A 14708-nucleotide genomic window follows, 5' to 3' on the forward strand; every position below is an offset into this window, starting at 1 on the left:
TAACCAACGATTTCTAACACATCCATCAACCATTTCGTTAAGAAGCTCGTTATTATATACGATCGCTCTCGCGATCAGAACGTTTTCTCTTCAGAGAAGTGTAATTAAAATAACATCCCGCGCACCTCTCGCCACGGATTACATTAAACATCTGCGAAATGAATGCGAGTAAAGAGTAACGCGTATACGAGAACCAATTGCTCTATTTCCCGACGAATGACATCGACACGCTTTTCAGAACGGATGAGAGCCCTTCGAGAACCCTTCGTAGTACAATAGAAATTAGAAGAAGTGTGTAGGATATGAGATCGTCTTCATGGCAAGAGTGACAGAGAGAGTGGGGCACACGGAAAGGGCACGAAATTCCCATAATCTCATTTTTTTTACCTCCGCGGCATTCTTATAAGCCCACTTACCGCGGCGGCGTTTCTGATCCATAAATTTCAAGATCTCTTTCCGTTCTCCGCCTCTCGCCCACTCTCTCTTCTCTCTCCCTCCCCTATCCTGGTTCAACCACCCGCCCCACCCTCTGATACGCTACAACCCTCGGTACGATTCTATGAAGGCCCATGACGGCGCGATGACAGGCTCACAATAAGGCTATACAGAAGACAGCCGGTTTTTTTCTCTCTATACGCGGACGCATGTCATAATGCGGTGATTCGGGTTCGGTCGCCGTTCTATATATGGGGGCAGTTATTTATATTTGCGCATGGGGTGTATACGTGCACGTGGGACCATAAACGTATCGGAATTCGGGGGCCAACCTCACCTGGCACTTCACGTGCTTCTCGCGCGAGAAACGCGTCCCGTGGATTCGAGCGGATTCCGCTAACCGAAACGAAGGGCCGTGAGATGCCCTACCCTGAGAAACGCGAGCTATAGGCGAAACCCGAGCTAAGCGACTTTCGCGTCGACTCGCCAACGAATTTTTCCGGAGCAATGAGCAACGTGTGTGTGAGAGCCTCTCTTCCACTTTCTGTTTCAGCGAGCTGCTGCGGCGTCGGCGTGGAGGATTCGAGCGTGCCCGATGCCAGTGGGCCCGCGGGGGCGGCTGGTACCGGCGGCGGGGTGGCCGTCATACCCGATCGGCCGCCTCTCGAATTAGACAAATTACCGCCTTATCACGACGTAGCGCCTAGTCCCGGTGAGTGTTATTACGGGACGCCTGCTGTTCGACGCTTCTCATACATATGCGTACGCGCCGTCGAGAGAGATCGCTGAGAAATGGCCGCTCGTTACTCGCATGTTCCCGTCACGTTACGTGTATTGCGATCGCGAACGCGGTAGCACCGTCTCTCACTGTACCTACGTCTCATTTCGTTCGCTCGAAGAAAGTCGAGCTTACAGAACCGGATCTCGCGACTTGTTCTCGACGGCGTTTTCAACTAGTCGATAGTTCTGTAGGATCTTTCACGATGTTACGAAACAAGCCCATATCTTGCGATAAGCTAAACAAAATATAGCTGGTACATGAAGAAAAAGAACGAAAATGAGCCTATAATGTCAAGCGTATCTAATAGTTGCACCTATCTGGAAACTATCTTTCAGAAGGAAATTGAATTCGTGTTTGAAAAAACTTGATTGATGAAACAAAACAATTTACAAAAAACAGAATTGTCCCAGGTAGCAGGATGACGTCTAAAGACATTTTAATGGCGTATTATTGATGTTAGAGACATCATTAAGACGTTATTAATACGTCATTTGTCGTCACTCTGCTACCTGGGGTTCTTTTTAACTATCTCTTCTGAGAAAATCATATCAGGCTCATCCAATGTTTGCAAAACTCTGCATGTCACAGTGATTGTCCCTTTATCATTAACATGCCGCCAAGGTACGTAAAGAAAATATACTAATCAGCATGGGTCTCAAGTTGTGGATGAAATCGGACTTTAGGGCACAACGTCTGGTCGTGGTTGGGCTCTCGGCGAGGCGGCGGCACCCCGGGAGTCGTCACGACGCCGCTCTCCCTTCCTCAGCACCGACGGGCGATGAATCTTCCGGTCGAGAATCACTACACCCACATGCAAACCGACGAGGCTCTATACGCGGAACTGGACTCGCAGGCCGCGAGCTACGCGAGCGATTTACAGTTACAAATGAGAGGAAGCTCGACGTACGGTACGACTTCCGGCGGCCAGGACGACGAATATCACGAACTGGACGCTGCCAGATTACATCGTCATTACGGAGGTAGCGACAGATCGCTACAGACGGATACACTTCGCACTCGGCATAGTAAAAGGTGAGTCAAATATATATACTTACAGATTTATACAAATTATTAAATACAATAAAAATATGTTCGTCATCTTAAATTAAGATACTACGTTAAGGACATTATATACATATTTCGATATTCTAAAGATTAAGGATTTGGATTGATGATTGTTACTCTCTAAAGTTGAATCAGTGAATAGTACTGCTGAATCAGTGAATAGTCACTGATTCAGATTTAGAGAGTATATTCGCAAAATTGTTGTTGAAAGAATGTTAGAATGTTTCACTGCTCATTGATTCGATTGAACAAGTTCAGAACGATCGCAAAATCGATGATTACGGAAGGCGATAATCATACGCAACGATTTACCGTTTCTCGACTTCCTAGATAGGTAACAAGCTCAATACTAGCTTTGTTCTGGCAACGCCTTCTGTGAGCCTAATTGCCCGTTATAACAACGTGCGCATCCGACACGCGTCGCCGCGTAATCGGCAATTATCGATACGGCCGATACGCCTTGCGTATGTTAATGGCGCATTCCGATCGACTAGCCGACCAGTGATTATTATCGAGAGCTTCGTTATCGCTGCTTCTAGGATACAAGAGCCGGACTACGAGATGTACGAGAATGGGCGTTCGACGCCGGTACCGCCGAGTCAGCATCAGCATCATCATCGCCATCACCATCATCACAATCATCACCATCATCATCAGGAATTGAGGATCGGTAGCAGGAACAGCGAGCATCCCTCCTACCAGAACACGGCGTACACCGGAAGCGACGCCGAGCCGGATGGGCCGACGCTGAGCAGTGCACCCAGCAGCGCCTATTACAGCGATCTCAGCTCGAACTCGGCGAATCAGCAAATGTCGACCGCGACAGTACCGTCCGCGACGGCGGCGACGACGACGACGACGACGACAACGATAAACCTGCACCTGAATCCGCAAAATCTGGACACGCCGCAGTATAGACTGGCGGCAATCAACGAGAACACAGTGCCTTCGGATTATATTTAAGGGATGATCTTTTCGGAACGAATAACGCGTGACGAAAAGTTTGAAATAGGCAATTATACCGACGTGCGTTTACTTCGTTTGTGAACGAGAGTCTTCACGTAGTATTTATAATTTAACTCGTTTCACGCGAGAGGACGATAGGAAGTTGTCCTTGTAATAAAAAGTAGGAATAAACGAAGGTGGAGATCAGAGGAGACGAAAGACTGTGAAATTTTTCGTCACTGTTCGTCGTGACTCGAAAGTTTCTTCAAGACAGTGTTTCACGGTGCTCAGTTAAGTTTTGCCCGTACAAGAGGACTTTTAAGTTTTGCTCGTACAGAAGGAATTGAAAAGATCACGTTTGGTAAAAGTGTTGTTTAAACCGGCGGATGTGTGTGTGTATCGGAGACCGGTTCCGGATAAAATCGATTTCTTGCCCGGCAACGCTCCACTTGCTCCTTTGTCGCCACACTTTGTGGTCCTGTTAAGACAATCGACTTTCGAGACACGCGAATCGACGGATCAAGCGACGCGAATCGATCGGCATCGCGGCGCGTTCCCCCTTTGCTTTTACGCGCTAATAAAATACTAGGTATTCAATGTCCCGATACTTTTTTTTTTTAGACAAAAGACAAGCGGAAGATAAACCGGTTGGCAGGTAAGTGACCAGAGAAAATCGTGGCTGCGCCAGGAATTAATACACGATTAAGCGCTATTCTCGCGAAATCGACAAAACCCTGCGATCTCGAACAAAAATCTTCAAATTGCTAGTCGCGGACTCAACACGCGATCGCGCTCGTTAGAATATTGATAAATTTATGTTCGCGTTTACTTAAGATGCATTGTGGCACGCGGATATATTTCGAGTAACTATGGTGCCAACTCAGGCGTGACGCTCGATTTTCACTCGGTAAACGTAAAGCAAAAACGTAATGATACCGCGCACGAAGAATCGCACGTTGCGGTTTCCAATCAGTAATAACACGCTGAGATATAAATTGATGCCGCTCCGACATTCCTGCGAAAGTCAACCAGTACTAGGCGAAAGAATCGACCCCCATTATTTCTGCCACCCTTCACGTCAATCAAAGAGGGAGGGGGAGCAAAATTTTCAGACCTACATTACGTGAGCGGTCAACGGCAACGTATAAAACGTCGAATCTGTTCAAATTACCGTAGCTGCATTGATGGAATAAGATTGCATATAGCAAAAGTAACCCTGCATTAAATTTGATAGTCTGTATAAGAAATAAAAACCACACAAATTGTAATGAATTGAAAATGAAGGTAGAAATTGGAAAATTGCGGTAAACAATCTCGACATTTTCATTACAGAAAAATCAACTTTAAATTGACGAAAAAGTTTCCGATTAACAATTAAGCAGTAGAGAAGTGACGTGTCTTGTACATTTAGCTTATCTCAATCTTAGCTGTTACACGAAGATTTGAGCGCGTTTTACGAGATTCTAACGCATTAGAGGGTTAATTCGGAATCTAATGGGGCATTATGATTGTAAATATTACCGAGAGGAGAAACCGCACAGCAGATTCGAAATGCCTACACGATACGAATGAAATGAAGTCGTTTTGAAGAGCAGGTGCCCCGTAATTTGACGTTCGGGGCTGCCAGTCAGCGCCCTCGGCTACATCCGTCCGTGTTCTCTAAGCATTCGCTGCCGCGATATTCCCAACCAGCATCCTTCCGTGCTTGCCGCGCGCAAATGAGGCCTCGTTTTCACGTGCGTGCCTCGATTATGGAAAATTGCAGAATTCCGTGCCGCGAACGTCGGCGGATCATGATGCTCAACGAAGTACGTATACGATATTCGCACGAAACATCTTGGCGAGCATTTTATTACGTTATTTTCTGTTTTTCATTCCATATAAGATAGACTAGACAACGCACAATGCAGCGACAGATCGCAGGAGTTTTGTTAATGACTAAAAGACCGCTTGTTAAGTCTATATAGCGACTTCGTTGACTTCGTTGTCTGATTCGTCGAATTTTGTGCCAAAGCGTATTCAGGGTAACAAAATTGCTTCTCTTTCAGCGGAAGACGGAAGAAACGCATTACAGCAAACGATGTTTGATGCTCACAATAAAATTGTCTTCATGACCTTGTCGTGTAATACGGCAACATTTTACGCCAATTGTGGGAAATATTTCTGGTAACGCTGGATATAATCGTATACGTACTTCGTTCGAAGAATCGCGTCGAGTCGCATTCGCGTGTCACGCGACGGATTATCGCTCGAGCACTAGATAGGTTTCGGTCTTGGCGGCGTATCAGTTTCAATCGTTTATCCTCGATTCCCGATCGATGGCGGAATTAATTCGTCTCGCTCGATTCGGCGGAGAATCGTTTAATCGTCGCCGTCGTGTTCTCTTAATTAGCTTCTCAGGCGAAGCCGATTGTTCCCCCCCCCCCCCGTCGAAACACAAACCCGAGAAGAACGCGTTCTCTTGCTTCGCCTCGAGATTCTCCCGCGCGCGTTTCACGTCGTTCACCTTTAGCTCACCTGTACTTACACACTCACACGTCTACGTTCAACCGAACACTCTTTGAAACACACGAGAATGCCCGCGCTCATCTAAACGCGTCTCGCTATATATATGTATGAAAACAGCTTTAGAACCACTTGATTCTTCAAGTTTCTAGTTACCTCGCGCTTAACTGAGGAAAATGCGAGTGAAGGTACGCCCATTACGTTGTTGAAAATTGTGTTGCGGTCTTCATAAAGAGAAATAAAGCTCGCTATCAGGAAGTTTCCAATTGGCACAATATGGAATTTACTTAAGTTAAAAAGGCAATCACCTCTTCGCTTTTATATAATTGCCTAAGCATGCGAGTGGCACGCTTTTCTAAAAATATTTCGATATTCTTGTATGGTTCGGAGAGAAAATTTCGCGTATTCCAATATCTGTAACTTATACCTCATTATCTCTAATAATAAATTAAAGAAATGTGTCAGATAGCAACCTCAAAAACAACTTTTTGCGGCTAGCAAAATGATCAAAACGCACGAGATTATCGAGATACATAACCGGGAGGCGTACGCAACGCGTAACGCATACATACGTTCAAGCAACACAGACGCAACAATGCGCTCCTTCTGTGGATACGCTATAATTAATTGTGCCCTCGCGGCTACACAATGGCGGCAGGGAGAACCCGGTACGACTCTCGGTGCTGTATTATACCGCCGAAAAAATATCCCATGACCGCGCCACATCGTCGCGCCCGAACGGGTAGCCCTTATCACGGTCGTGTTACGCGAACGAGAATGTATTATGGAATTCGTTTAATTAGAGCCCGCCTCATTTCCATTCGCGCGCCGTCTGCATCTGCGTCACGCGTCGGAACTTCTAACAAGATCGCGTGTTTACGGATAATTTGGAGTCACAATCCGAAAGGCTGCTATTCGCATCTCTCGTAATCCGCGTCCAGGTAAATTAACTCGGTCGCGTTGCTATTTATCGCGAAAAATCTCTAACAACGTTGCCTTTCGTTATGATGAGGCAGATGCGAGATCCACCGCGCGTGTTAATCTATCTCGTGCGAAATAATTGCGAAAATATCAAATCTCTTCCATATTTGTGCTATTTACTGATCTCAACGTCACTTTGAACCGCGCGAACATGAGACATCGTATAATATCTGTAAGATCGAACATCTATTTTTATTTCGGTTTCGTTACTTCTACTTTATATAAATATCGTAGTCGTATTGAAGTTTAGATTAACTCTTTAATGCAACTATATAAATTTTGTACAAGACACTAAAACGATCGGAGCAATTGCTATCTTTTTATGAGACAGTGAACACGAGGAAACTTTTTTGTCATTATTAGTAATAAAATAATAGGTGAGATAGTGACTTGGTAAAATCAACACGTAAATTAAAAAAAAAATTTTTAGTGGTTGTAATTCGTAATCATTGTACTCCAAGCATTTACCAAGCACTCATCAAGTAATCATCAAATCAAGTAATATTCATAAATAAAGGTCAAATACCATTGCATCTGCAGTGCAATAAATAAAAGTACAAAATAATGATCGCATCCGTCCCGTATAACCGGCTTAAACTTTCCGCTTGTCGTGTTTGATTTGCGAGAGGAACGTATGTCGTCTGAAAAGCGTACACGCAAAATTTTCAAAAAGATTCTCAAACCATCGATCGACGTCGCCTAACAATCGTGGGAATTCGCGCGACTGGATTCTCGCGAATTTCTCTCTCGAGCCGGACTTTCTTTTATATAATGCCTTCTCGTGCTAGGACGGCTCGCGCGGGATTCGACGGACGTCCCAGAACGATCATAAGGACGGCCACGGGTCCGCCCTGGCCGGACGCACCGCATGTTCGTTCGAACTACGGGATATATAAATTATACATGTAAATATACGAGCGGCCGGCTCGAGAGATCGAATTGTGAGATATCGAGATGTGTTGGCGATTCCCGCGTCCTTTCTCTCCCTTCATAGGTCCCTCCTTGCCCCTCGAACCCGAGTTCGCACACATATGCGCATGCAGGCAAGAATTCACGCACTATGGCAAATGTCTCTGTCGTTCTTCGTGATTTCGGCTATCGACTTTATCCTATGCACGTTTTCATTGGCGACGTCGATTTCGATTACAGAATAATTTCAAAGACTTCTACGGCGCACACATTCCATCTTCTCTTATAAAATTAGCATATAAACTATTAGATAAACCAGTGATACACAAGTATTTCCCTATGTCGATAAACTGGTACGTTAAATGCGATTCAATTGAGTCCTTATTTCCTCAAAATAAAATACTAATTGAAGTATACATAGAAAAAAATTCAATCAGTTCTACTATTCTACTAGAGACCCTAATCAGAGACTGGCCATCAAGCGATTTCCTCAAAATCCTGTAAGAGAGAAGGATATAAGAGAAAAAGAGAAAGAGAAAGCGATAAACATTCATATCGCTTTCTCTTTCCCTCTTATATCTCTTTCTCTTTTTGTTTCTCTTGCTTTTGAAGAGAAATGGCGAACCAATCAAAAGTGGTCTCCTTATAGCCAGTCTCTGATTAGAGGATCTCTAATCTTCTACCAACATTCATTTTGATTAATCTTCATTTTTAATATTCAACGGTTTCCGATATTTTTTACTTTTTCATCTTTATTGATTTTATGATTTTTAAGAATAAAATCGTGCACACACATAAATCATAATTAATTTTGAATTTAATATTAAGATGTGAGAACATCAGCTTCATTATCACAGACTGTATAATCTTATATGCGAATAAATTATAATAACGAGTAAAATTAGTGTCGCGTATAATTAATTAAGATTGACTCAACATCTATCCATAACTGTGTGGAAATATCATACTGTTATGTGTTACTATTTATTTGACTATATGTATCTTCTGAGCATTTGTTCCTTATTTTATTTACGTATATTTAATATGTTTGTGATTTTATAGAAACGACACAAGCAAGTGCACGAATGTCAAAAGGTAATTTCCTCTCTAAAATTATAACTCACTATACGCTGCATAAAAAGAAAGAACTATTGCGAACTTTAACCAGTGTGAAATATGGAATTTCATCATAAAGATTGTATATTTAACGCGAGCGTCCTTATATTGACGTCGGCCTATGACCTAATCGTTCTAGTTTTATAATTATTCCTCGACGAGATATTTTAAAGATCGATGTAAAGCGTTGCACTGCAATATTGCCGATCTTGGCCGCGATTCATTGATCCGTGCTAATAATTATTAGTTACCGCTAGCAATTCATTCCACGCGTGTGCATGTATTGCGAGTGCCTTATGTCGCAGCAAAGCCTGATTATGCACAATCTAGTTGTACTTTGAACACAGTCAATGTCAACATATCGAGCGAGTCACTGTGCGTTTATGTCATAATTGCGAGACTTCAGGTATGAATGATGCGTGAGAGAAATCGTTGATCACTTTAATTATTTAGTCAGCAAAAGTTGCAACAATTTCTCACGTAACGCATTGACGTAACAAATGCACGTGTCTTATGTTAAATATTTCTATAGCTCCTGTAAATTTTACTGAATTTATGTATTGTATATATAAATATTGTAAATTAAACGCGTAATTAAATTAGATATTCCGCCGTACGTGGCGGTAATCGATTGTATTAATATATAAAATGGCGCAACAGGTATCGGCCGCACTAAGACCCAATTGTGTAAAGACGATTAACCATCGAAGAATCAAGAATTTATCATTGCGAAAACTTATCTACGAAATTTCAATTTCGATTCCATCATTTATTTGTCGATGCAAAGCAGATATGATTTCGTATCTTATAAATATATAGCGAAAGAACTTTACATCCATCGGCCGATAGCCGTGTGCGCTATATGCAAACGTTCCTGCGATTACTGTACAAATTACCGATATCGTGTATTGTGATGTAACGTTTTAACTTAACACGTGCATCCAAGAAACGTAAAAATTAAAAGAACGCTGTTATACCTTATTTTGTAATTTAAAAATACGAAAAGATGTTAGAGTAAAAGTAAAAACATTTTGTAACTAGCGTGAATTAATAGCTGATGCACAGCTGTCGTATCACGAAATAAAATTTATCGTAATGATTATAATCGTCATTGCCCACAGCGGATACATATGAAATTTGCATAATACATTCCATTTTATGAATTAATTTTTATACGTTCTTAAGTATTATTATTTAATAATACTTAATTTCCAATTTTACTTAAACGCTACAAATTTTTTCATATTATTAACATTGCACAATCAAATCTATATTTTTCAGATTAAATTCAAAAAAAATTTTTTCACAAATTTTTCTTTCAGTATTTTATGTCAAAATAATGCGGAAATGTGTTAACACTCTTTATTTCACATGTATCCCGTTACATAACAAAACATTTAACGATTCTTGCCTGAAAAAAAGTCACAAAATTCTAGATGTAATGTTGCGAAATTTCACATATTGTGATAAGACTTGCCGATAGATAAATACCGCATACGTGATCGAATTAATTCGCGTATCAAATAATTCTGAAAAAGTCAGTATATATGTCAGCGAGATATTAAGCGAAGCGATATCACGGATAGAAATCTAGTATCGATGAAAGGAAGATACATAGCGGAGACTAAATTGATTTTCTTCTTCTTCGCGATGTTATACCGTCCGAGTTTTCATTTCGCGCGAGGAAAGGGAGTATTCATAATCCTTGGAGATAAATGTAAATGTTCCGACTGCCTATTCAATATTCATGCACTGACGAAGGCGCATGCCGACAATCGCCCGCGGGCAGAAATTTCAAACGTATGTACTTGTAACTTCCTTTTGCCTTCGCTAAAATGCCATCTGCCGTACTAACAAAATCGTTGGGTTTTTGTTAGAAGAGAACGATTCGATCGTTTTCTTGCGATTTAATCGCGAACGATAACGCTTTCAACGTCTTTTCGAGGGTCCGTCCCGATGTAAATTACGTATTTAGCACGAATTGTATATAAGATCACAAATTGTAAAGAGACGCACTATTTTATTATTGTATATACTCTAATCTGAGATTGTAATCGAGATCTTCGAAATTTAAAATTGTACAGCACAAATAAAGAAATATTTCATATGTATATCTGCTTTCTTTCAGGAACTATTTCCTATCAGTGAAAAGATATTGATGAGATGTAATAATAAACTAGCAAATGGAATCCTAAAAAATTTTGAAAAAGATAAATTGTGCGCAACATTATAAAACTATACTTTAATAATTTCTAAACTAAATTATGCAGCTTTGTCAATTATTATTTCCTAAAAGTCTATTCGCTTTCTTTGCTCGAATTAAATATATTTACCTCTGAATTCGCCACATCGGTGTCGTCCTGTTTCGCTCCGCACTGCATAATAAAATCACCGAAATCTCTGTGCACCTGGAATTTTTATAAAGAAGAGATTTATTTCATTGCATAATAAGCAAGATACGCATGATATATAATTATTATCATAATTATTTTTCTATATGTCTTAATATTCTTTCTTATTGGTCGGAGACCAATAAGAAAGATCAGCTTATCGATATCCCTGTGTTCAAGAGCGGTCCGAGAGTTATCGTTGTTTCCATAATGTAACGTCGCACTGTTATTCAAAATTTACGAGGCCGCGGCGCTAACGAGAAATCATCAATTTTTATCACATTCACTTCCGAATTGAGCTTAAACATGATATTTCTTTCCAAGCATACGGTTGATTTGTCGGACGATTACACAGGAATTTCACAACTTCCATTACGACCCGTCCGCGTATTTCTCACAACCGCGCGCTGGCTGTCATTACCTTTTTCAATATCTCGTCATTTATTGGAGAATTATTGCTGACGCCTCGGCTCTGGATTCGTCTATCGTAGCTCGAGAGAGATCTAAATCTCAAGACTGGACGACGATTCAACGGGTGAACTTTCATCGATTATCCGGAATTTATTGCTCACGTTCGTTCGGCCAATCTTTAACGTCCCCTGTCCATCGCTCTGCAATTACCAATTAATTAATATATTATATGAGAGACGTGATGAAATAGGGATATATACGAAATCGTGACATTTATGCAAATGATGTAGTCCGTATATATCTTGACTTCGAGTTAAGACAAGATATTTTCTTCCAGTGAGCATAACATAATTTAGTTCCAGTAAGTATATATATTTTTTTTCATTATATTTTTATCAAACGATATAAATATTTCACAGTAGTACAAGACTATTTTAATATTTTATCATTTACTTATTAAAAATAAATTTACTTTGTCTTTCTATAGTTTAGCTATATAATTGATATCAGGAACACATAAAAAAGTTTTGCTATTTATCTATGTTTTGCTATATGTAACAAAAGATAGTAATCAAGTGTTTACCTGTAAACAATTATTATACGCATATGTTGTTGTAAAATAAAGTGACGTTATCCCAGCAATAAATGTAAATAATAAAAAACCAATTTTTTGCTTTGCTCAAGATATATATGCAGATCAATTATGTAATCAGACTGCATTAATACTACTTGCAACTTGATCCTGCTGATTTGAAAGATTACTTAAATAAACGAACGAGAGATTCAAGTAGATTAATACAAACTTATTACGTATTCAGTTTTACATTTGTTGATGGATATAACATTACAATTGTATTGTCCAGTCTTTGACAGTACCTGCATATTTAACTTCGTCGAAAATCTTTCTCGCTTTTCTAAGTTCCTCGTTCATCGTTGAAAGATCTTTCACTCTGGCATCCTTCTGGAATCCTTTCTCACTGCAAATAAATTAAAAAATTATGATATACTTAATAACTATATGATATCTATAATTAATAAATTATGTTATACTCTCACTGGAAGTGAGTATAACATATTAGTAGTAATTTCCTATAATGTCCTGTGATTTCCATGACTGCGGTTCACTTAACACTACAAATGCTTCGAAGAATTCTTCTTTTCCTTTTTTTCAAAGAAGAAAGAAGAAGAAGAAAAACGCTTCAAAGCATTTGTAGTATCAAATTGACTGCAACCTATATATTTATGTCTGAATATTTCCTCGATGGATAACACGTTACATTTACAATCTTTGATAATTCTGTTTCGTAGCGAAATGATTTCTATAAGAAACCAAAAATTAAAGAAAAAATTTGTCATGTGTGTTATGAGACACCTGAGCTGTTCTCAAAATATTTAGCGCTTTATGAAATAATTTTTTACAAAAGTCTACATCTAAGAAAATGATTTACACATTCAATATCTTTTCTTTCTCTTTCTCTTTCATATAATTAATTTAATGTGATGATCACGTGAAATTTTACAGCTTTGCTGTAATCGAATACTTTATTATTATATCATGAAATGTGAGGCAATAGGCTCGTTTATAGAAAATTTGGGGAACGAGCAACAGAGAATGTTTTAGAATTTTTAAATTAAAAATCTTTACGGCGACTGTTTGTCGTCTTTATTATCCGCGATCATCGCGTTGCGAGAACGATCGCAAACAAATTTTTACAAACGATACAATTTAACGTTATTAATTTTCTGCAAAGTAGAGATTGTTCGCACTCACAACGTTCATACGCATTTCGAAGCAACCTCGCTCCCTCGATCGCGACAAGAAAACATCGAACGCGCGTCCCATCCCTTCAATCTCACCGAATATTAATTCCCGTGCTTAACGAGAAGTTCAAACCATTCACTGAAAGCGTCTTGCCGGCCTTGCCGCACGATTCACTTATTCGAAGTAGAAACCGAAACAAAGACAAGAGACGCGAATTTCGAGGTTATATCGTCTCCCTGTGACACGCGGGACAACGATTCTATCAAGATTCGGATATATCGCGCTTCGAAACACTTATTTCTCACGTAAAATTCACTCACCGATCACGGAGCACTGCAGAAGACCCGCCAAATCACAGCCAGGAGGGTGGCTCGTACGGCGTCTCGACGTCCAGCACGGCGGCGGTCGGCGTCCCCGTCGGCCTTCTCGTCCAGCGACAGCACCCCACTCGTTTCAGTCGACATAAGAAGGAACAGAATATTCGGCGTACGTTCACTTTGCAACACTCCGTTACCGGATTTCTTTTCGTTCACGAGAAAGGAATTACACGAGCGACAACGTCTCGCTGCGTCTCGTACCGACGACACCGACGTTGAATGTATCACGTATTACTTGCGCCGCTTGCGCGCGCCGCTGCCGCCGCACAGTCGGGTGAGACGTCGAACGCGATTGGCCTGCGAGTCGAGCCCCCGAATCCGGCCAATCACGTTCGGCCGCTCCGAGCCGCCGGCGCGACGCCGACGCCGTGGCGCGCGGCGTATACCAGCCCAGGTAGCATTAATGTCTAAAAGACATCATACAGATGTTTTTAAAATCCCAGAAATCTTAAAGATGTCTTTATGATATCTTTTAGACATTAATTGCTACCTGGGAAACGCACTGTACTAGGCGCGACCGTTGAAAGAGCAGCGTACGTTCAAAGTCGCTGCGCGGCCGATTATTCTTGCCGGTGAGTGGCCTTGCCACTTTGTTTCCGTCAACGCTTGGACTTTGGAGTACCTTTACCTGCGGAAGTGCCTCATCAGCTATCGTTCTCCAGGTGAATTTCACACAGGTATGAACTGTTTGTGCTCCGCGCGCCCGTCGCCGCCGCGCCGTGCCGTGCCGTGCCGTGCTCCGTGCTAGGCTGCGTTCGGAAACGTCACCTGTGTGCAAACGAGTATACTCCCTTTTCTTTCTATCTCAGCGAGTTAGAAGGAGAAGAGAGTATACCCGTGGGTACCCGGGTGACGTTTTCGAACGCAGCCCTATTGGTACTGTGTGTTATTGGGAACGCGCTCGTTTCTGCGATTGGCACTCCTGCTCCTCGTTTCGCGGGTCGCGAGAATAATCGCCTACGCGAGTACGTGCGTTCAATAATTTGCGAATGTATTAAGTGTTTGTCGGAATGAACGTATCGCGCGAATCA

General features: G+C 41.3%; 1 protein-coding gene and 1 long non-coding RNA gene across 2 annotated transcripts in view; one reads left to right on the top strand and one right to left on the bottom strand.

Moving 5' to 3' along the window:
* LOC139816017 (uncharacterized) overlaps nt 1-10848 on the top strand; it is an 80961-nt gene extending 70113 nt beyond the window's left edge. Inside the window, exons 5-7 of the mRNA XM_071783308.1 lie at nt 989-1147; nt 1900-2248; nt 2821-10848. Coding sequence (XP_071639409.1) covers nt 989-1147; nt 1900-2248; nt 2821-3244 — 932 coding nt within the window. The 3' untranslated portion in view covers nt 3245-10848. The remainder of the gene's footprint in view (nt 1-988; nt 1148-1899; nt 2249-2820) is intronic.
* A 220-nt stretch (nt 10849-11068) lies between these two features.
* LOC139816905 (uncharacterized) lies at nt 11069-14027 on the bottom strand. Its single transcript, XR_011733112.1, has 4 exons — nt 13621-14027; nt 12415-12515; nt 11549-11738; nt 11069-11145 (listed from the first exon to the last, which is right to left on the bottom strand). It is a non-coding gene; the product is annotated as an uncharacterized lncRNA (long non-coding RNA).
* Between the last annotated feature and the right edge of the window lie 681 nt (nt 14028-14708).

This window comes from Temnothorax longispinosus, chromosome 7 (genome assembly GCF_030848805.1).
Source record: "Temnothorax longispinosus isolate EJ_2023e chromosome 7, Tlon_JGU_v1, whole genome shotgun sequence".
Lineage (NCBI taxonomy): Eukaryota > Metazoa > Arthropoda > Insecta > Hymenoptera > Formicidae > Temnothorax > Temnothorax longispinosus.